Here is a 23,797-nt window from a genome sequence, read left to right as displayed (position 1 = left end):
GCTGGGTTTATCCTTACACCCTTTTTTGAACAATGGTGTAACATTTGCAATTCTCCAGTCCTCTGGCACCACCCAAGACAGTAAGCAGCTTGCAGGCCATTCAATCCATTTACTCATTGTTTGTGAAAATGCCTGTTTATTTGATGAAGGGCTACACACCCGAAATACCAGTAACCCTTCTTTTCCCTGGAAGTGCTGGCTGACCTGATGTATATTTTCAGCATTTTCTGTTTTTATTTCCTTTTTATTGCTACTGAATTCAATGCAGGATTCCACCATGTCTCACATCACTTCCGAAGATCTATAATTTCATCCACGCTAGGCATTTTTTACTGCAGGCCAAACTATTAAACGGGTTTATTGATAAAGGGAATTATTTACAGAAGAAAGCTACATAGCCATGATACTAAACAGTCCAATACAGTACCAGAAGTCTGGAAATGGCTAAATAAGGAGGAAATTGGTAATCAACCAAAGCAGTCTGATAAGACTCTTTGGGGGTGAGATTCAACTTCAGTGGGGGCACAGAATGGGCGGTAACAGGTCGGCCTCCCGTTATACACCCTTTTCAACTTTCCTTTCCATTGACTTCAGTTCAGAAGACTTTAGATACCAGGCATATGATATTAGACAAGGACCTGAATAAATATCTGGTTAAGAGCAGGAGTTTGATGGGCCTTTCCTTGTTCTGCACTTTCTTACCTTCTTAAATATATACAAGTGGATATTCTGTTGTGATTCTCACAATAAATCAAAGGCTTTGCCATCTAGACGGTAATGTGGTGGAGTGTGTCGCCCATTCGTTATAGAACTCATCCAATTTTCATCCCCCGGATTTCAATGGGATGCAAATCAGTTGAGTTCTGTAACAGGCAGGTGTCTTGCCACATTACTGCCAAGTCAGCGAAGTTGAAAATGACTCCCATGGTGTTTTATAATGACTGGAGCATTACACCATGTAACACGTAATACATTATTATATAATAAGTAGGGGAGTATTTACATCTCAATAGCCCTTTTCTATAGGCATTAAGGGATCGCCTTCAGGAAAGCTGTCAATTGCTAAGGTGGAGCTGGGTTTAATCTTGGCTACCCTTTAAAAGTCTAACTCACCACAGCAGAAATGTGCACCGTTACTTTCTGCAGGGCTCCTTCCATCATCCACCATCAATTTGGTGAAAGAGCTGCGGAAACCCTAGAGAAACAGCGGACAATCAGGAGAACCCCTGCAGAAATTTAACCCCTTATCTTGTATCTGCTCAACTACTCCCTGTGCGGAAATGCTATAAATAGGCACACCTTGAGAAAGTTTGTTTCGCAAAAAGATGCTGCTCGTCATTGGTAAGCTCATTACTTGTGATACCAATTGTGATATGTTGCTGTTTTTTGAAGATGATATTTGAGCCAATTAGTTCCAAGTATCACATATACTTTGTATTTGTGACACTTTCAACAGTGCCACATTGAGAAATGATGGGTGTGATAGATAGATGAATTTTGGCCATATTGCTATAGACAGTTTATGATCACATATGGGTTCCCTGGGGTGGAGTTTCTGCTTTGGGCACAATCGGTAATTGGGTGCAAATTGCGCCCGAAAATTGACCTGGATAGGTTACAGTTTCTGCTAAAATGCATCTGCATAATCACAAACGTAAAATCTTCCATGAACCAATGCAATCTGGCAGCTTAACATAGTGTAATTGTTTATTTTTTTTGCAATAAAAAATAATCATTGATGTATTTAAGAGTGGTAACCTGGTGCAGGCTTATTAATACAGCTGAAAATGGGTTTATCACAACAAATAAGCATTTTTAATAAGAGTGTCCAGTCCTCAACCTGTGAGTAACCTGATTTTAAATCACTGAAAATGACTTAAAAAACTATACTGAACCATTTACTAGTTTTAATGGTGTACACTAGTCAGTTTCTTAGTATATCAAATATTTTTTAATATGTAAAACTGTTTAAAATGTGCCTACTAGTGCCTGTGCACCTAAGAAAATGAGCTTAATTTGAAGACCCTCCTCGAACGGCCACAAATGGCCGCAAACGGCGGAAACTCAGCATCCTTGTTATTTTGTTCGGGAGGCGTGGCCAGTTTTGTGGGCAAGGCCGGCTTCAAATGATTTTTGAACCAGTGCAAAAGATCGCGGAAACTCAAATCAAGTTTCTGCCACCTTTTGCACCGGTTTGGCCGGACTGCGCTGATAAAACCAGTGCAATCTAGCGGAAACTCTACCCCATTATACGTAGGATCCATATTTGTAGATGACCTGTACAGGAAACCAAGATCTCCTGTAGACTACACATTCGTTATTCACAAAGATCATCAATAGCACATCGTGCTGGAATAGTTTTCTACCACAGGGGGAAGACGGCAGGGAGATTTTGGGAATAGTATTGTAAATAATTCCCTCTCCTCAGGTACTGTCCCCTCCCTTTGAAAACTGCCATCATCACCCCTTCCTCAATAAAAACATCCTCGCCCCCTCTGTTCTCAATAACTACTACCAATCTCCAACCTCCCTTTCTCCTCCAAGGTGCTTCATAGTGTTGTCATCTCCCAGATCCATACCCACCTCTCCTGCAACTCCAGCTGAATCCCTCCATTCAGGTTTTCGCCCATCCCAAAGCACTGAAACAGCCTTAACCAAAATCTCTTCAGCATTTCCTTCACCTTTTGTTCTACCACTGGCAGCTATACCTTGAGCCATCTAGGTCCCATTCTTGGGAACTTTCTCGCTACACTGCCACACCTCTCACTCCTCCTTTAAGAACATCCTTCAAGCTTTTAGTCACCCCACCTAATCTCTCTTTGGGTTGACTTCAATTTTCTTTACACCTCCGTGATGTGCCCGGGGCATGTTTCTATGTTAAAGGCGTTATATAATCATATGTTGTCGTATCTGCCTGGCACTAGTGCCAAGATAAAAATATCCTCACTATCAGCGTTACCTACCCCTCCCTTGGAGAAAAATTTAAACCAGCATTTCTCAGATGTGTACGAATGAGACTTCAAATCATAATTCACTAAGTGTGTATTGATCAAAGCCATCCCTAACAATGGGAGTTTGCCATTGGAAGGATTAATCCTCTTTAGGGCAGAGCGGTGGGGGTGGGTGAGCAAAGAGAATGGCCTAGTAGCCATTAGCTGCAGAATGCATCAACAAATAAATTGTTTCCATCTCTTAAATTTACATGATGTGCACTTCATTAAAATATTTCTATTGCATTTGCAGATGATACATATTTCAGGACCTTCTCAAATAAAGCATTTGCACAGCAAAGTGAGGGCTGTACATTACTGGAATTTCTCAAGGCTTTCAGATAGAAATATAATTTGCTGTTAGAGTACCATATAATCAAAAACATGCAAATGGACAGCTGCTGGTATAATTTTACTGATGGAAAATATCACGTGGCATTTGGACTTTGGACTCAGATTTATATCAGAAATTCAGATCACCTGAATCTGAAGACGCATCTTCCCACTCCCTCCAATCCAGAAAAAAGCCTCCATTGTGAAAGCTTCTCTAAATTATTCCCTCTCAACAGTATTGTGACTTCCAAGCTACCACCCAGAGAAAGCAAACAGTTCCCTTGTGACTACTGGACCACCAAGCAAGCAGGCACTATTGCTGGTAATTTCCTCAGGAGTTTCTCCAGATTGGCTGCTGTAACTTCAGCAGAAGATCAGCGGAAACCCTGTTCATCCATCCATCCGGGTTTCCACCGACCTTATAGTGGCCAATCAGGAGGAAATTCACAGTGTATTGTTCTAAAAAGGAAACTTGGGCCATCACTGCATAATACTTCTTACAATTTGCCAGGCTCTCATCACTTGAAATAAATTCCAATTTTCCTAGGTTTTGGAATTTTGTCACAATACAAACCAATTTAGCTGCAGAATCTTGTGCTCATCCCAAACTGTAAGTCCCATTTATGACACGGTAAAGTTAAAAACAGAGTAGATTCACTTACTGTCAAACTTTTCAGGAACTACACAGGTGTCATCATAAAAATGTCTGGGACCTTTTTCAAACATGCAACCTGTGGGAACAGAAAAATAGGGAGAATTACTACAGGCTAATTCACCTGTAGTCAGAAGTCATTTTAACTTTTAAAGAGACATCAGGGTGGATTTCCGGCCCGGAGCAGTATCCAGGCGGTTGTCTGGCTGAAATGTGCCGGCCGGCCCCCTGGTAGTCCTTCTGGGAGGCCCGGTCAATTATGAGAAACGGGTCTCATTTGCATCCGGCCGCAACCAGAAACTGATCACCCCGGGTCAGTCCACCAGCTCCGCTGCCGCAATATCGGACAACCCGGCCGACTTCTGGGCTAGGTTCTTGGGGGTGGGGCCCAAACTTCAGGGGCGGGAGCCAGAGCAGAACGATCCCAATCTAGGTTTGCGGAGCTTGGAGGAGCACTCCCTCCAATGTTTATTCGCCTTCCAAAAATACGGGCATTATGCCCTGCGGCATAATAAAAGCCTTCTGAGACTGATCCTATAATCGGCGCTCCCAGTAAGGAGCAGCCTTCAAAGGTATCACAGGTTGGGAAATCAGTTTTCTATCATAATGCACAGAATATCAAGGGCTGTGGGCATACGATTTCCCGACCTGCACTCCTTGTAAGCATTGCTCCTCACTGGGAGTGCACAATGGCGAAATAAGCTCTCACGGGTCCTCTATGGATTACGGTCACTGTTGTGCAGAATCATGTTTACGAAGTCATGTATCGGAGCGCATACCCTTTGGGCTCATGTGGGTTATAATGTTGACTTGCAAAGCCTTGATGGTCACATGGGTTCCATCTATAATGCATTGGACTCTTAGGAAATCAGCCAGTTGGTAAAAGTTCTGTGCCCTCTCCACTTGGTATGTCCTTTCCACAGGGAAAGAAATAAAGATGTTTCCGCTGGAAAATATGACAAGTACAGTTGCCTGGCGGTTATGGTACTAAACTAGCAACCCAGAAGTCAGGAGCTTAAATCTCACCGTGGCAAGTTGAGAAACTAAATTAAAAAAACGACCATGAAAGTTACCAGATTGTCGTAAACCCAACTGGTTCAACTAATGTCCGTCAGAGAAGAGAACCTGCCACCCCAACCCAGTCTGGCCTACATGTGATTCTAGTTACACTCTATGTGGTTGACTCTTAATGCCCTCACGGTGGGCAATAAATGCTGCCCTGCCAGTCACCCACATCCCAAGAATCTTTTTTTTAAAAACCACTTGCTCCATTCAAGAAAGAAGCAGGCTGTTTTCTCTGGAAGATGTCTCCTGCTGTAGTCCCCCTCATCCAGATCATGTAACACTATGAAACTTGAAACAGCAATTCTCATCCTCCCAACCTTCTTAGGTGCTACTTGTTTTGCAAGGAATTTGGCATCATAAATGCATGTTAGAATAGCCAAATGAAGAACTATGCAAAAAAGCATCCCTCCTGCCACCACCCAAATCGTCTGTCAGAAAATCAGACGTGGTGAGAATCAGGTCCACTTTCCTGACTGGCACCTGTTGCCTGCAAGGCCCCGTGCTAGCACTAGTGCCTCGCAAAATCAGGCCTAATAATTTTTCACAAACTCACGTTTTTCCACTGTCCAGCCATAGGTAATGGATCCTGGCCCTTCCCATCTAGAAGCTGAGATGTTAACCAACTATGTCTGGACATATAGCTTGTCCCAATAGCGATCCTTACCCAATCTCTTGAAATCACCCACAATTACTTCTGGATCTTTTCCCAAATATATATTTTTGTTACTAGGATGAGAGTCTCTTTCACGGTATCCCACAGAACTTAATTCGGGGCCTATCAATAATAAATATGAATGTGCTTTTTGTCTTATTGCATCAGCTCCAATCACTAGCATTATTTAAACTAAGGAAATATTATCCTGTAAGAAAGTAAAATAAATATGGACTGATGGTTTTATAATGGATCCATTGTAAGCTTGCACCAGCAATTTAAATTTTAGTCACTTCATCCAAACATTGACCAACACTTTTTAGGATGTTAATTCTGTTTTCCACTGTGATTTTATAGATTTACATTTTAGTTACTTTGAAAGTTAATTGATTTGATTTGAAAGGAAAACAAAATTAAAGGGAGGAGGCCATGGGATTAAAGGGACAGTGGCAGCATGAATAAAAAATTGGCTAAGGGACAGAAAGCAGAGAATAGTGGTGAACACTCATTTTTCAGACTGGAGGGAAGTATACATTGATGTTCTCCAAGGGTCAGTATTAGGACCACTGCTCTTTCTGATATATGTTAACGACCTGGACTTGGGTACAGAGAGTATAATTTCAAAGTTTGCAGATGACACGAAACTAGGAAATGTAATAAACAATGTGGAGGATAGTAACAGGCTTCAGGGGGACATAGACGGACTGGTGAAATGGGCAGACACATGGCAGATGAAATTTAACACAGAGCAGAGTGGAGTGATATATTTTGGTCGGAAGAATGAGGAGAGGCAATATAAAACTAAATAGTACAATTTTAAAGGGGGTTCAGAAACGTAGAAAATAGGAGCAGGAGTAGGCCATTCGGCCCTTCGAGCCTGCTCCACCATTCAATGTGATCATTTCTGATCCTCTATCTCAATACCATATTCCCACTCTCTCCCCATACCCCTTGATGTCTTCTGTGTCTATAAATCTATCTATCTCCTTCTTAAATATATTCAGTGACTTGACCTCCACAGCCTTCTGCGCTAGAGAATTCCACAGGTTCACCACCCTCTGAGTGAAGAAATTTCTCCTCATCTCAGTCCTAAATGTCCTACCCCGTATCCTGAGACTGTGACCCTCGTTCTAGACCCCCAGCCAGGGGAAACATCCTCCCTGCATCCAGTCTGTCTAGCCCTGTCAGAATTTTATACGTTTCAATGAGATCCCCTCTCATTCTTCTAAACTCGAGTGAATACAGGCCGAGTCGACCCAATCTCTCCTCATACAACAGTCCTGCCATCCCAGGAATCAGTCTGGTGAACCTCCGCTGCACTTCTTCTATGGCAAGTATATCCTTTCTTAGGTAAGGAGTCCAAAACTGCACACAATACTCCAGGTGTTGTCTCACCAAGGCCCTGTATAACTGCAGTAAGACATCCTTGCTCCTGTACTCAAATCCTCTTGCAATGAAGGCCAACATACTATTTGCCTTCCTAACTGCTTGCTGCACCTGCATGTTTGCTTTCAGTGACTGGTGTAAAGGACACCCAGGTCGCTTTATACATCAACATTTTCCAATCTATCAGCATTTAAATAAGACTCTGCCTTTCTGTTTTTCCTTCCGAAGTTGATCATTTCACATTTATCCACATTATACTGCATCTGCCATGTATTTGCCCACTCACTCAACTTGTCTAAATTGCCCTGAAGACTCTTTGCATCCTCCTCACAACTTACAATCCCACCTAGTTTTGTGTCATCAGCAAACTTGGAAATATTACATTTGGTTCCCTCATCCAAATCATTGATATGTATTGTGAATAGCTGGGGCCCAAGCACTGATCCCTGCGGTACCCCACTCGTCACCGCCTGCCACCCCGAAAAAGACCCATTTATTCCCACTCTCAGTTTGCTGTCTGTTAACCAATTTTCAATCCATAAACCAATTTTCAATCCATAGAGAAACAAATCTTTGAAGGTGGCAGGACAAGTTGAGAAGGCTGTTAAAAAAGCATATGGGATCCTCTGCTTTATTAATAGAAGCATAGAGTACAAAAGCAAGGAAGATATGCTAAACCTTTATAAAACACTGGTTAGGCCTCAGCTTGAGTACTGTGTTCAATTCTGGGCACCACACTTTAGGAAGGACATAGTGGCCTGACAGAAGGTGCATAAGAGATTTATTAGAATGCTATCAAGGATGAGGGACTTCAGTTACGTGGAGAGACTGGAGAAGCTGGGGTTGTTCTCCTTAGAACAGAGAAGATTAATGTAAAGAATCTTATAACACCAGATTATAGTCCAACAGTTTTATTTGAAAATAAAACTGTTGGACTATAACCTGGTGTTGTAAGATTCTTTACATTTGTCAACCCCAGTCCATCACCGGCATCTCCACATCAGAGAATATTAAGAGGAGGTTTGATAGAGGTGTTCATAATCATAAACGGTTTTCATAGAGTAAATAAGGAAAAACTTTCCAGTGGCAGAAGGGTTGGTAACTAGAACGCACAGATTTAAGGTGATCGGCAAAAGAGCCAGAGGCGACATGAGGAAACATTTTTTTTTTACGCAAGTTGTAATGATCAGGAATGCACTGCCTGAAAGGGTGGTGGAAGCAGATTCAATAGTAACTTTCAAAGGAGAATTGGATAAATACTTGAAGGGAAAAAAATTACAGGGCTATGGGGAAAGAGCAGGGGAATGGGACTAAATGTATAGCTCTTTCAGAGATGGCATAGACACAATGGGCTGAATGGCCTCCTCCTGTGCTGGATCTACTATTGTACATATATCCACACAGAAAGAAAGAAGAATTGGCTCTTTCCCAAAAAAAAGTCACATCACCTGGTTTTATTCCATTTCTTTTTATATTTTACCAAATGAAAATAGGACATGACTTTGGCATTTAGGATGGGATGTTAGATGGTAAATCACAGCCCGTTTAAATTAAAAGTATCTACATGAACACCTCAGAGAACAGATCAGGGCTATTTAAATTAAATATACCCATCAAGCCTGTGTATTGAACACTAGATCCTGGACATGCAACAGCTGTCAACATGAGCAGATCTTGCACAGACTGCACCTGGAGTTGGAAAATCATTCTTGTGAGCCCATTCTATCCAACTCACCCCCCTCAAAATACACACTTTCTGAATTTAAGAGGATCAACATCGCAAGTTATTAAAAACTTCTTAAAAATTTACCTGAAACACTATTGTTAAAATGAGGACAATTATATGTGACCTCAAAGATAGAATTTTACTAAAAGGTAGCAGTCTACGAAGAGAGTGAGGCTTGTGATTTAGTGGGACCCTTGTCATTATATAACTCAATGCTGACCCTTGTCGAAGGGGTTAATCAGTGCACTGGTAAAATATACTGAAAATAGCTCAGCGCCATGTAGGGCGCATCAAGACTTCCTCCATGTAAACAGGACATTTAGTAAAAATGCTGAGATTGTAAAATATTTATTTTATTGCAATGTTTAGCCTACCCCCCATTCAAAACACACGTATAACACAGTCACACAAATGCAAAGCCCACAAACACACACACACAAAGAACAGAATAAAACAAAATAAATCTGGTTATTGCCTCATTGAAAAACTTTTAAAATCATTTCCTTCCAGATGAACCTTCAAGTTTGAAGGACAATGTTTTGACGCTAACTTTCCCGCTGAAAACAGATTTCTAAACTCCATTGTAAACAGAGAGATAAACAATTTGAAGTTGGCAAATTTGTGACACGAGTCATCAGGAACTCTGCATTCAGATGATTGATATTGATAAATTCCATGACAAGTAGTTATTCCAAGATTTGTCGTAAATCTTATAACAACAGAAAAATAAGTATACAAATTGTGAAACAGGCTAGATTACTAATTATGCCACACATGAGACCATCACTGACTCGGAAATTTTTTAATATATATTTCATGGAAATTATACCATAACAAAGAACTAATGGTTTTGTGAGGGAAAACATTTCACGGTGATGTCAACAGCAAAAAGAGACCTGAATTTATAATGGAGGGAATTTTAATCACCCCATGATGGGCGGGAGAGGGGTTAAATCGGCAAATATGCAAAACCTGACCCCAACCCACCGCGAACATGCCTACGTCCGTTTTAACCGTGGCGGGTTTGGGGGCATCTGAGTAACCTGCTTTGGAGAGGACGGTCCCAGGGCTCGGGAAACCCGGCAGCTAAAGGGAGGTGGGAGCTGCCGGATCCAGCAGGTAAATGCTTTTTAGAACACTGCTTGTGGGCAAGGAGACGAAAGAGAGGTTCCTCCCGGCCCCTCAAGCAAATCTGCTGCTGCGATCAGCCGACCCCCTCCAACCACACCATCTCTCCTGGTCCCCCCTCCCTCCCGATTGCCAGTCCGACCCTGCCAACCTCCGATCTTTCCCGGTTCCCCCTCCATCCCTATTGCTGGTCCAACTCCCCCCCACCCCCCACCAATCCCCTATCGGTCACAGTTCCCCCTCTCACCCAATTGCTGGTCCGACTCCCCATCCACCAACCCCCGATCTTTCCCGATTAGAATCGTAGAGTCATAGAAATGTTACAGCATGGAAAGAAGCCGTTCAGCCCATTGAGTCCGTGCCAGCTCTTTGCAAGAGCATTCCAGCTAGCCCCACTTCCCTGCCCTATCCCCGTAGGCCTGCAAATTTTTTCCTTTCAAGTACTTATCCAGTTCCCTTTTGAAGGCCATGATTGAATCTGCCTCCACCACCCCCTCTGGCAGTGCATTCCAGATCCTAACCACTCGCTGTGTAAAAAAGTTTTTCCTCATGTCACCTTTGGTTCTTTTGCCAATCACCTTAAATCTATGTCCTCACGTTTTTGACCCTTCCACCAATGGGAACAGTTTCTCTCTATCTACTCTGTCTAGACCCTCCATGATTTTAAATACCTCTATCAAATCTCCTCTCAACCTTCTCTGTTCCAAGGAGAACAACCCCAGCTTCTCCAGTCTATCCACGTAACTAAAGTCCCTGAATCCTGGAGTCATTCTAGTAAATCTCTTCTGCATTCTCTCGAAGGCCTTCACATCTTTCCTAAAGTGCAGTGCCCAGAACTGGACACAATGCTCCGTTGTGGCCGAACAGTGTTTTATAAAGTTTCATCATGAATTCCTTGCTTTTGTACTCTATGCCTCTATTGATAAAGCTCAGGATCCTGTATGATTTTTTAAACCGCTTTCTCAAACTGCCCTGCCACCTTCAGTGGTATGTGTACGTATACCTCCAGATCTCTCTGTTCCTGTACCCCTTTTAGAGTTGTGCCCTCTAGTTTATATTGCCTCGCCTCATTTTTCCTACCGAAATGTATCACTTCGCATTTTTCTGCGTTAAATTTCATCTGCCACGTGTCTGCCCATGCCACTAGCCTGTCTATATCCTCTTGAAGTCCATCACTATCCTCATTGTTTACTACACTTCCAAGTTTTGTGTTATCTGCAAATTTTGAAATTGTGCCCTGTACACCCAAGTCCAAGTCATTAATATATATGAAAAAAAGCAGTGGTCCCAACACCAACCACTGGGGAACACCACTGTACACCTCCCTCCAGTCCGAAAAACAACCGTTTAACACTACTCTCTGTTTCCTGTCCCTTAGCCAATTCTGTATCCATGTTGCTACTGTCCCTTTTATTCCATGGGCTTCAATCTTGATGATAAGCCTATTATGCGGAAAATTATCAAACACCTTTTGAAAGTCCATATACACATCAACTGCATTGCACTCATCTACCCTCTCTGTTACCTCATCAAAAAACTCTATCAAGTTGGTTAAACAAAATTTGCCTTTAACAAATCAGTGCTGGCTTTCCCTAATCAATCCACACTTGTCCAAGTGACTGCTAATTCTGTCCCAGATTATCGTTTCTAAAAGTTTCCCCACCACCGAGGTTAAACAGACTGGCCTGTAGTTGCTGGGTTTATCATTACACCCTTTGTTGAACAAGGTGCTAAGGACCGTCCCTTCCCTCCTTCCCGTAAATGCCGAGGCCAGTGTGTGTGTGTAATATTCAAATTGTGGCCTACGCAACGTCTTGTATAAATTCAACATCACATCGTTGCTTTGAAATTCAATGCCCCTATGTATAAAACCTAGAATCTCACCTGCCCTTTTTATGGCTTTTTCTACCTAACCTCCCACTTTTAAAGATCTATGTAACTGCACCCCGAGAAATCTCTCCTCTTCCATTCTGTAAAGAATCTTCGAGGTAGGATTTCTGTGGGAGTTCTCCCAATCATCAGGCACAGCTCGGCAGAACATCCGCAGAAACTCTGGAGGAATGGCAGATCTTCCACCAAAATTACGGCAAACAATCGGGGGAAGTCCCGTGGAAATAAATGGCAATAATGTTGAGGATATATCTCCTGTCGTTGGCCCTTTCCCCAAAATATATTGCTTCATGCTCATCTTCACTGAACTGCATCTGTCACATATATGCCCACTTTGCCAGCCTGTCTGCCTCCACTTGCAATCTCCTGCATTCTTCCTAAGTTTACCATGCTCTTAATTTGGTATCATCAACAAACTTTGATATCGTTCCACTTATGCCTATGTCCAAATCATTTATATAAAGTGAAAACAAGAAGCCCCAGCATAGATTCCTCAGGCACACCACTATCACAATCCTGCCAATCAATAAACATCTATTTACCCTACTTTGCTTTCTGTGTAGTAGCCATCTATCCGTGCAGCTATATAAACCTCAATACTACTTGGCTTAACTTTGTAATAATTCTCTTCTGTGGCATCTTATCAAATGCCTTCTGAACATCCATATATGCAACATTGCATTCTCTTTATCTATACACTATGAGGGTGATGTTAGGAGGCAATTGCGGGGTGTGTTGGGGGCGGGGGGCCCCGAAAATCATGGAAATCCCGTTTGTGTTCGGAAGCCGGCTCCAACCCGCCGACTTCTGGGTTTCCAAGGGACCCACCTGTGTGTGCACCGGCGACCCGAAAACGGAAGTCCCGCCGGCAATTAAAGCCGGTGGGATGACAGTTAAAGAGCCAAATGTACCTCATTGAGGTACTTAAGGCAATTTACCTGTGACGGAGTAAGTCATTAGAACGATTTCTAACTTACTTGGGCAGCTTGCCCACGGCTTCTGATTAGGGCCAGATCAGGGAAAAAGAAACAAAATAAACTAAATAAAAAACCATAGACGGAAGTGAAAACACTAAATGAACCTACCGTTGCACCCTGCTTCGATGTCCCCCGCTCCAATGTCCCCCTCTTCACCCTCCCCAATGTCCCCTTCTTCACCCCCCACCGATGTCCTCCCGATCTTCCCTTCTCCCCCCCGATCTTTCCCTCTTCCCCCCCCCACCCCCAATGTTCCCCTCTCCACCCCACCCCGGTCTTCCAGTCCAGCGCTGGATGACGTCTCGATCTATCTCTCTCGCCCCCCCTCCCTCACGTTGCAGCTCCTAACGGCAGCCAGCCTGTCAATCAGGCTAGCTGCCGGGCGCGAAACCCGGAGAGGACATTAATAATCAGCAATCAATATGCGATTGCAACGGAAACGGTAAATTTTATTCATGTAGGTTTGTCACGTACACCTTCACCTCCCCGCTGCCAACCCGCCACCATTGCAAAGTTGAGCCCTACGAATTCCAAAAAAAACTTTCATTTAGTGAATTCAAGTTGACCGTCCCTGATTAGTTCATGCCTTTCTAAGTGAACTTATTCCATAAATCTATTATTCTTTGTGACTTCCCTGTTTACTTCTAGTTTACTCATTTTTAATTTGTGCCCCCTGGTATTTGAACCCTTTTTCACCGTGAACAAATGGCCTTTATCAACCTTGCCAATCCTCTTGATCTTGAAAGCTTCCCTTACTCAGAAACAGCTAATGTAAGTGTGGAATGAGAAAAGGCAGTTCGCCACACTGTGCCTATTCCAACAGATCCATACACAATTTGCAATGCTATGAACTCTCCCCAAATGTATTCCTTTTCCTGAGGGAGATGAGTAAAGAAAGGTAATGGGCCAAATTTCCTTGGGCCCAACAGCGGATCCCCAGCGGAAGTTGGCCCAATGGAGGCGCAAATTCTGGCAGGACCCAAAAACGCAGAGTCTCTGCCACAATTCCGCTAGGCAGCTAATGCCCAACGGGTGAACCCATGATGTCGGAGAGGGCAGGGCCATAAGAAGGGATTTCCCACGCTGGGAATTTTCTTGGCCCTAGCTCAGCAATGGTCAGAACCCGATGTACAGGTCAGCCAAGGGGTCGGAAGTAGGATCCACTGGGGTCCTGGCTTAGAAGACGCTGAACATTCTTAATTTGCCTGCTTGGATGGGCCTTCCAATTGAGGGGGCGATCCTCTTTTGTGCCACCACTGGCTACCTAACCAAAAGGCCATCCAGCACCACATTTCCTGCCCTCCTCTGCAGCAGATGCCCAAGATGCACCCACATTGGCATGGATGCCCACCGATGCCTTGTAAATCAGTTGACCCCATCTGACATTAAATACTCTAGCAGGGTAAAGAACAGATGTCAATGGTGTTTGCTCCACTGCACTTACACAGGTGGAGTGAGGCAAAGGTTTTCAGGCTAACATTTCTAAGAAGATAAACCTGTGAAATTTCTCACTAACTCCTGAGAATAATCAAGGGAAAATTCCAGAATATTAACCTAACCTTACAATCTACATTGTACCCTGATTTGTTGCATTCCACAGATAGCATGTCACATTGTCCCAACAAACCGAACCATAATGCACTGGACATCTCATTATCTCTATCCATACATTGTATGACGAATCTGACTCTTAACCAGACACTGATACAGTTCCTTCTTAAAGGACTTAAAACTACTTGGCAGTAACAACTTTTGATGCAAATCTAATTCACTTATCTATTACTCTATGGAAAATTTAAATTTGGTTTAATACCTAATCTCGTTTGATGTTTGTGAATTTTGTATTCTGTCCTCTAGCCCACAGGCTTTCAAACTGAGGTCCCTGAGCTCTAGAGAGGACACTTGTTAAGAGGAGGGGGGAGGGGGATCCTCAAGGTCATCAGATTTCAGTCCATCTGTCATCAGATTTCTTATTTTTCTGAATTTGTTGACTTACTAGTACATTATTTCTGCTGCTGCACATTTTCTGCAATACAGGCACTATTTTCCTTTGAGTAGCTGACACTGTTTTTCAGGATTTGGGACAGGGGGACCCTTGGGGTTGTAAAGGGGTTCCCAATTTTGTGTCTGTATTTCCAGAAAAATTTGAAAATCACTGCTCCAACCTTGCAATCATAGTTTATGTAGCATTTATTATCAGATCTGTATTTATAGCTATTGATAAGTCTGCTGTTTTATAACAAGCATCTGTGAATCACTTACCAAGCTGTTCATCATGTATGGTACTAAAAACATTGGGGGAAACTTTGAGTAAGAAAATTTAAACAATTTAAAAACAATACTTAGATGTGTATATTTAAATGCCTGTTTGTTTACTGAGGATGCATTTATCAGAGCACTGAGGTCAGTTAAAAAAAACACATGCAATGCCACAAGGCCACCTGTAACATGCAACTCTGTTGTAAATTCTCTCTGAGACATATATACTCCATGAGCTCATTTTTCACCCTGGAATTCACAATGTTGCATGAAGCTTGCAACACTTTCTACAGGAGTCAGATCCCCTCCTACCTTCAGAACCCCTACTAAACATTGAATAACAGCGCAGTATGACAATACAAAGTTTATTTGTAATCTAGAACATGGTTTTCTGTCCGTTATTTTTAAATGGATTTTAAACTGTGGGGACAACATGCCCGTACCCCCAGAATGCGCTCCTGGTGGATGAGGCTTTGCGCTGGGGATGTAATTTTTATACAATTCTTTTATATCGGGCATAGTCAACTACTTCGAAACACATATATCAAATATTGTCAAAATAAAAAAGTGCCTATAGCTTTCTGCTAGGACAATGGATGTAACTGCAGAGTATTTCTCTTTCTCTAATTTTTTCTCCTAGTCTCTCAAAGTTAGTGGCTAATGTAAAGCTACAAGTGCCCACATGTGTCATTTAGACAGTGATGGTTGACAGGTCTTTTGATCACGGAGGACACCATGGCTGAAATCAATCATGTCCGCACCCAACATCCATACAGATTGACCTTCCAACAGAGGCAAACAAGAGAGGCTACCCTGGCTTATTTTGTCCTCACTAGCTCAGGGATACTGTGGCACAACCATCGCCCTGGCCGAGATCGATATCTAACACAGACCGGGGCTGAAACTGGGATCTATGGCTCAGTATCACAATAAATGGTGAGGAATTGAAGAAGATAAAGAGCAGGTCTGATTGAAGATGACTGAAAAATTGAAGGGCTTGTCAGGCCTAATAAGCTTTTTGTGTTGCTAAAAACTTTTATATTCTATCACCATTTTCATTGATCAGAACTAGATATTATTATATACACACAAGGTAACAGCCAAGCAATCCTGAATCAGTTTTGTGCCTACATCTGTGTATCAGAATGTACATAAACAAGATTCATAGTGATAATAATTGTGTGCAAAAAATAAAAGAAATATCTAGAAATTCCTGTGGGTGCCTGTGGATTTGGGGCAGGGGGGGAGCTATTGTCCACTCCACGATGCACCTCTGGCCCAGCCCCAGATTTCAGAGTCAGGGGCTTTGACATATTCTTTGTGGACAACTGCACCATCTTTGGCGCTACTGGGGTGCTCACCTCACTAAGGGGGCGAAGGAAAATTGCTGCTGCGCTTTGCTGCCGTGTACATGGACTAGCTACGCCAGCTAGTTGACAACTGACAAAAAAAATTGTATTTAAAACATCTGGGTGTAGAAATTTGTTGGCGCCACGCCCGTTTTACAGGCATAAAACAGGCGCCCAAGTAAACAATATGGAAATGGCATGCGTGCACACATCCCGTGCTGGAAGTGCACTGCCCGCCATATTGGTAAAGGCTTCTGCATAGATGTCTAAGACCCATGCCAGAAACAAGCTCCCTTTGCAAAATTTGTTAGCGACTGACCGCAGCATGCGCCATGTGTACTGCAGTTAGTATTCTCAGGAGCTTGACAGCCAAATCAGCATTCCTTAAAGGGACCGCTAGAGGCCGCCTCCCGAAAGGTAAATTTTAACTTTTTTTACTTACCTTATTGTAGAGATGGGAGAAGCAGGAGTGGTATCCACTTTCTCAATGGTCTTTCCTCTTCCTTCTGAGGTTGTAGCCATGATGTGTCCAAACCTAGAGGTGCCCCAATAAACATGTGGAGTGTTTGTGCTGGGAACCTCCCTAGAACTGAGGATCTGAGAGGGCCAGTAGCGAGCCGAAGAAGACCCCAAAGTTTTAATATTTGAAAACTGACCCATCGGATCTTTGAGCTCTGGGGTATTCTGGCTTTTGGTGCTGCAGAGCAGTAGCCAGAAGACTCTAAAGCCAGTGGCCAGCAACGCAGTCAGAGGTCTCTGAGGCCTACAGCTGTATTCCTGTTTCTTGCCCTGTTGTCCGAACTAGACCCAGCCAAGGGACAAGTCTGTACCAGGGGTGTCCCTGAGCCATGTTAATAGCCCAATTAGCACCTGCCCCTATTCAGCAACAGGATAGGAAAAATAAGTCCCCAAAATTATTAAAAGAAACCTTATTCTGACTAAAAGGAGGTGAAGAAATATTTTCTGGCTGCATACATTTATCAACTTTTAGTTTGTAACACTGATGTCAGAATCTCACGGATTATATGATGGAAAATTAGCATTTTGAAAGTTGCCAAGAGATATGCTGCATTGAAAGGGCTGATCTGAAAGCAGCTGAGTGAAAGTGTCTAGGTAGCAATGTCTCAAGCTGCATTACTACATGCCTGTTGACTGACATCCTCTGGGGAGAGGCTGGTAAAATTAATTTGAAATAGTACAGCAGTTTGCATCAGGAAACAGACTCGAGTCAAATTGAACAGAAAATGATTTTATAACTGAATTAAACGTTATCTATCATAGTTAGATCAATACACCATACACAATCTACAGAAGAATGCTGTCAAGCTCATCAAATAATCATCACTGGGGCACAGATTGCATACGGAACTGCGAGAATTAGAAGTATTCGATCAGAATCAAATTGTGATGCAAAGGTGGGCTCTTTGCCGTGCCGTGGTGGGGCATGAGTCGATGCCCATTCTCACCCACACGGTCAGCTTGCAACGTCAGCTGGGCTATGATGACAGGGTAGATTGGGGGGAATCATCCCTCCAGGCTGTTCTCATGGACCTCCTAGCATCGACGGCAGAAGCCGGGGTGCCTGTCTGTCCTCTCAACTGTGGAATGGGAAGGGGTTGATGGGCCACCAATAGGACTAACCTCTTCCCAACACTTCACAACAGTAAAAATGTATCAAACTACTGTGTGGTGCTTTAAAAGATACAAAGCAATACATTTAGAAGAATTAAAAACTCAACTTCAGTTCTGCTGGAGTGAGTCAGGAAACCCGCTTGCCTCAAGTACATGGAAAGGCAGTTAGGCACTTCTGAAAAAAGTAGCAAGAGAGCATGAGTGAGAAGGGTGGCAGCAGCAGAAACTTTCCAATATCACCATAACAGTCAGATCAGTTACACAAACAGCCGATGGAAACAATTCTATTAATATAGGGTTACGGATTTGGAGAGGAACATTAAGTTAAGGGGGAAGGCCTAATAGGCAGCTTGATACTTTAAGATAAAAGAGAAGTCAAAATCAAACAGAAACGAAAGTATTTATAAAAATGTTGTTCTTCCAAAAAACCCATATTGTTTATAAACATATTCACTTTACACTTTACAGTTCTCATACAGTTGATGACAAAAATTAGATTAAAACTACAACCATCTCTGTGCCACAGTATTTCTTTGTCTTTCTTTTCCGAAGCACCAGAAATATCCTTGATGTTGCAGTTCACCAACCTTGTTTACCACGCAAATCATGTTCAACTAACCAGATAGAGTTTTTTGATGAGGTAACAGAGAGGGTAGATGAGGGCAATGCAGTTGATGTGGTGTATATGGACTTTCAAAAGGTGTTTGATAAAATGCTGCACAGTAAGCTTATCATCAAGACTGTAGCCCATTGAATAAAGGAGGCAGTAGCAACATGGATACAGAATTGGCTAAGGGACAGGAAACAGAGAGTAGTGGTGAACGGTTGTTTTTCGGACTGGAGGGATGTGTACAGTGGTGTTCCCCAGGGGGCAGTGCTGGGACCACTGCTTTTCTTGATATATATTAATGACTTGGACTTGGGTGTGCAGGGCACAATTTCAAAATTTGCAGATGACACAAAACTTGGAAGGGTAGTACACAGTGAGCATGATAGTGAAAGACATCAAGAGGATATAGACAGGCTAGTGGCATGGGTGGACAGATGAAATTTAACACAGAAAAATGCGAAGTGATACATTTCGGTAGAAGAACGAGGAGAGGCAATATAAACTAGAGGGCACAACTCTAAAAGCGGTGCAGGAACAGAGAGATCTGGGGGTATATGTGCACAAATCGTTGAAGGTGGCAGGGCAGTTTGAGAAAGCGGTTAAAAAAGCATATGGGATCCTGGGCTTTATAAATAGAGACATAGAGTGCAAAAGTATAGAAGTCATGATGAACCTTTATAAAACACTGTTTCGGCTACAACTGGAGTATTGTGTCCAGTTCTGGGCACCGCACTTCAGGAAAGATGGAAAGGCCTTAGAGAGGGTGCAGAAGAGATTTAATACAATGATTCCAGGGATGAGGGACTTTAGTTACGTGGATAGACTGGAGAAGCTGGGGTTGTTCTCCTTGGAACAGAGACGGTTGCGAGGAGAATTGACAGAGATATTCAAAATCATGAAGGTTCTAGACAGAGTAGATAGAGAGAAACTGTTCCCATTGGCGGAAGGGTTGAGAACCAGAGGACATAGATTTAATGTGATTGGCAAAATAACCAAAGGTGACATGGGGAAAAACTTTTTTACACAGCGAGTTTAGGATCTGGAATGCACTGCCGGGGCGTGGGGGGGGAGGGGGTGGGCAGATTCAATCATGGCCTTCAAAAGGGAACTGGTTAAGTACTTGGAAGAAAAAAATTTGCAGGGTAATGGGGAAAGGGCGGGGGAGTGGGACTAGCTGGATTGCTCTTGCATAGAGCTGGCGTGGATTTGATGGGACGAATGGCCTCCTTCCGCACTGTAACCTTTCTATGATTTCTATGATATTTTTAGAAAGAAATAGCGACAGCTTGCACTGTGTCACCCTGACAACATCTGCCCAACAACACGATCTCCTTGTTGAAGCATATCATGGACTATGGAATATATGTGGTTTGGCTGTATGTACCCCACTACAATTCCTCCAAACCATCAGTGTTGATTTGATGAGATATCTGTCCACGTTTCTGACTGAACCCTCTTGGTTTGTCATCTAATATCCACATGCCCTGTAATGACACTGTGGGACACTAGTGTATAAACTCTTAAGCATTGCTCTAAAATTCCTCTTCCTGCTACTTTAGTAGAGACAATAACCCCTTTATTTTAAACAGGTTATTGCCTCTACTAAGACAGTGGAGAGAGGAATTTCAGATGAACGCTTTAAGCATTCGTACTCAAGTATCCCACTGCTTTGTTTCAGGGACATCTTTTGTTAAAAAAGAAAGAAGTCCATCTCCCTAAATGATCTTATTTCCCCTAAATGTCTTATTTCAGAAGCTTGAGGGTACTGAAGTACATTAAGTCCAATGAAATACAGCACTGTTATAATATTTATACTTTACTTATGACTAGCACAGAGGCTGCAAGTACAATTACATTTTAAAAACCATCTCCACAAATGATTATCCAATAAAATAAGTAACATGGTTAATTTGGAACATCAGTGTCATTCTGAACTTCATCAAAGTAATGGCTGACCTAATAACATTACTTCTAATTAAATTGCCTGCCTTCTCCATTTTGACCAGATCTAATAAAAAGCAAACAAATGAGATTTAACATTTACAGTAATAAATTACACTAAATGCTGTACTCAGACCCCTTCACTATGCACAAAAGACCATGCCAGCCCTCCCAGAATGACTATGCAGTACAAAATTCAATTCGGACTGCGCAGTGTCCCTTGGTGAACAGCTGCGATTATTGCTGCTATCAGTATTAACAGTCACTACACAGCTCTGTTCTATACGCTTTGTACTGATAGTGCACAACAATTTAGTGAACTTGAACAGAGGCTCAGATGTTATCAAGACCCCAAGCCATGAGCTCACACCCAGCCAGAAAACCACAGCCATTTTCCATGCATCGATTTCAATGGACAGAAATTTAGGGGCAGCGCGCCCATGTTTTTCTGATCCATGTAGGTTGCGTGTGAGGCCCTGGCCGTGGCAGAGGGTCTTGGAAATTTTTCCTCTAGCAGCTTGTGTGCTGCAGCAAGCATGAAGACAACATCCCATATGTAGTTAAGGGTGGAGTGACAGGAAGGGGATTTTAAAATAGGTATCAATGTAGACACTGGGGAAAAAAAGTAATTGAAGACCTATTTCAACAACAACTTGTACTTTCACTTCATGAAAAGCCCACGGTGCATCAAGGACCCAAGAAGTAAGTAAGCCAGATGTTTGGGGAGGTGGCACAAGGCACAGAAAAATATCTTTGTCCTCGTTTTCAGATCCCTCCATGGCCACACTCTTCCTTTCTGTGCAACCTTCTCCCAGCATGCATTCTCTGCATGATGACCATTGCAAGGGTGAGGGGAATGTAGGGCAGTTCTGGGTCAAGCAGAACACTGAGCTTGTTACCAATGGTGAGCCTGTTCGACCCTGAGCTGAGCATCAAGCCCCGCATCCAGTCCATCACCACCTTCCCAATATTACCTGCCTATCTCCTAACTCACCATAGCCCCTCAATACCTTCATCCATTCTTTTGTTACCTCCTGGCTTGATTTCTCCAACACTCTCCTTGTCGGCCTCCCCAGTTGTGCCTTACATAAACTCCAGTTCATCCACAACTCTGCCACTCATATCCTGTTTCACACTAGGTCCCATACTCCTATCATCTCTAAGCTTGCTAATTTCTTATACTACTCCACCTCCCAACACAGTGGGGGTTAAATTGGTTAAATGAGCACGGGGATCGCGGTGCGCGATTAACCCACGCTCAGTCGTTGAGATGCAGGCAGCATGTAACATTCGTGATGCCTGGCGATTTCTATGATTGCTGCGTGCAGCCAGCCCTACCTGCGATGTTGAGTGGCTGCTCACCAGCAGGGGGCCCAGATATCACGAGTAGCTGGCATCACTTAAAAGCAGTCTGCACCTCTTAAAGGGAAGGTGCACTGTGGCTGCAAGAAGTGGTGGAAGTCAATGGTGAAGTGAATCTGTGCTGCAATATATTGAAGCCTGGTGATGATGGGAACTCTGGAATTATTAATGAGCAACAACTTGGCTGCTCAAAGTTTGTGGGACTCTGATATTTTCAAAATATAAGATACAGGTCTGAACGGAGATCAGAAATCGTACACATAAAACATGGATGCAGGTCTGGTCTTCACATTTACAAATTGTCGAGTTCCTTCAAAACATTGAATAAAGGTTGTTCAGCACTACACCCCCATCACCCAATTGCCAACAAACACTTTCAATCATTACTCAACTCTTCCAATCAGATGTTTCATCGCACCCTCACACATTACCACTGTTGCAAGCTGCACACCCACAACTCACAGGTTGCACACACTGGCAGCTATTCAACCATGGCAGCCACATCACCCAAACATCTTGCAGGACATTCACCGACAAGCGTCCCGCTTTCTTGCAGGAGAGGGTGGAGCTTAACAGGAAGCAGCAAGTGGCAGTGGCTCCATGGAACATGAACCTGCTGTCTTCTCTCAGGATGACAGCCTTCCTGTCCCACCCCTGCCACTCCACCCGTGCCCTTGCTGTTGCCTGTCAGCCAACCAGCCCACTCCCTGTAGAGTATTGAAACTTAGCCCCTCAAGCATGTTTCGTCATTCAATGAGATCATGGCTGATATGTGACCTTAGCCCCATATCCCTTAATACCTTTGGTTAACAAAAATTTATCAATATCAGATTTAAAATTAACAATTAAGCTAGCATCAGCTGCCGTTTGCGGAACAGAGTTCCAAACTTCTACCACCCTTTGTGTGTAGAAGCGTTTCCTAACTTCACTCCTGAAAGTGCTGACTCTAATTTTTAGGCTATGTCCCCTTGTCCTAGTATTCAAGTATAGGAGACCTCCAAAAACAGGTACAAATGCCTCAGCAGCCAGAAGCAATAATCCAGCAACTAGCCTGTAACTCCTGCATGATCCCTTTAACTAGCGCTGGTGAGGTGTCCTCCATGTCGTTTAATACCTGTTCAGCTGTGCGAGGTTAAGATAGTTCGTTGGCTGGAGCATGGAATTCCAAAATCATTTGTGCCCCTTTAAATCAGTGTTGCACACTGATCTACTGCATATTCTCCCTACTTTACATGGTGCCGGCATTCGTTAAGTGCGTGTGCGCAAATGCCTTTACCAATATGGTGTCGTGCGCACGTCATGCCAGAAGTGTGCACGCGCATTGCGGATGCCGTTTTGAGTCCTTAGGAGTCCACGTAGCGCCTACAAAATGGGTGCTACGCGGCCCAATTCAGACCCCAGTGATTTAAATGTTTCATTTCCAATTTCCTCCTGGTCTCAGATCCTTTATCCTTCTCCAATCCTACATCACATAACCTACCTTGCATTCTTCCTACTTTTTCCAGCTCAACATCAAGACTGAAGCCTTGCTGTTCAGCTCCTGCTAGAAACTGTGTGTCTCAGGCACTGATTCCATCCCCTTTCCGGGGAATCTGAGGCATGCAATTCCTCATGGAAGCTTCAGTTTTGGGAGTGTTAAGCTGGAGAAAGTTCTGGCTGCCTTCTGACTTGAGGTCCGGCAAGCAGTCAGAGAGAACGGCAGCAGATCTGAAGTGGAGACATGGGGGGAATTTTAACCCCCCAGGACAGGTAGATTGGGGACAAGTGGGAAGGTAAAAATTGTAAAAATGTAAAACCCGCCTCCAACCCGCCCACTTCCGGTTTTAGCCGCGGCGGGTCGAGGGG

At 43.3% G+C, this 23,797-nt stretch overlaps 1 protein-coding gene across 3 annotated transcripts in view; it reads right to left on the bottom strand.

Moving 5' to 3' along the window:
• Positions 1 to 23,797, bottom strand: part of etv1 (ETS variant transcription factor 1) — a 112,624-nt gene that overhangs the window by 17,585 nt on the left and 71,242 nt on the right. For 2 of the 3 annotated variants that reach the window (XM_067998483.1, XM_067998476.1), the window contains exon 9: positions 3,986 to 4,054. The exons of the other annotated variant lie outside the window; for it this stretch is intronic. In XM_067998483.1, the coding sequence (XP_067854584.1) occupies positions 3,986 to 4,054 (69 nt within the window). The remainder of the gene's footprint in view (positions 1 to 3,985; positions 4,055 to 23,797) is intronic. 3 annotated transcript variants of the gene reach the window in all.

This window comes from Heptranchias perlo, chromosome 2, assembly GCF_035084215.1.
Source record: "Heptranchias perlo isolate sHepPer1 chromosome 2, sHepPer1.hap1, whole genome shotgun sequence".
NCBI lineage: Eukaryota > Metazoa > Chordata > Chondrichthyes > Hexanchiformes > Hexanchidae > Heptranchias > Heptranchias perlo.
This window is presented reverse-complemented; position numbering and strand designations above follow the sequence as displayed.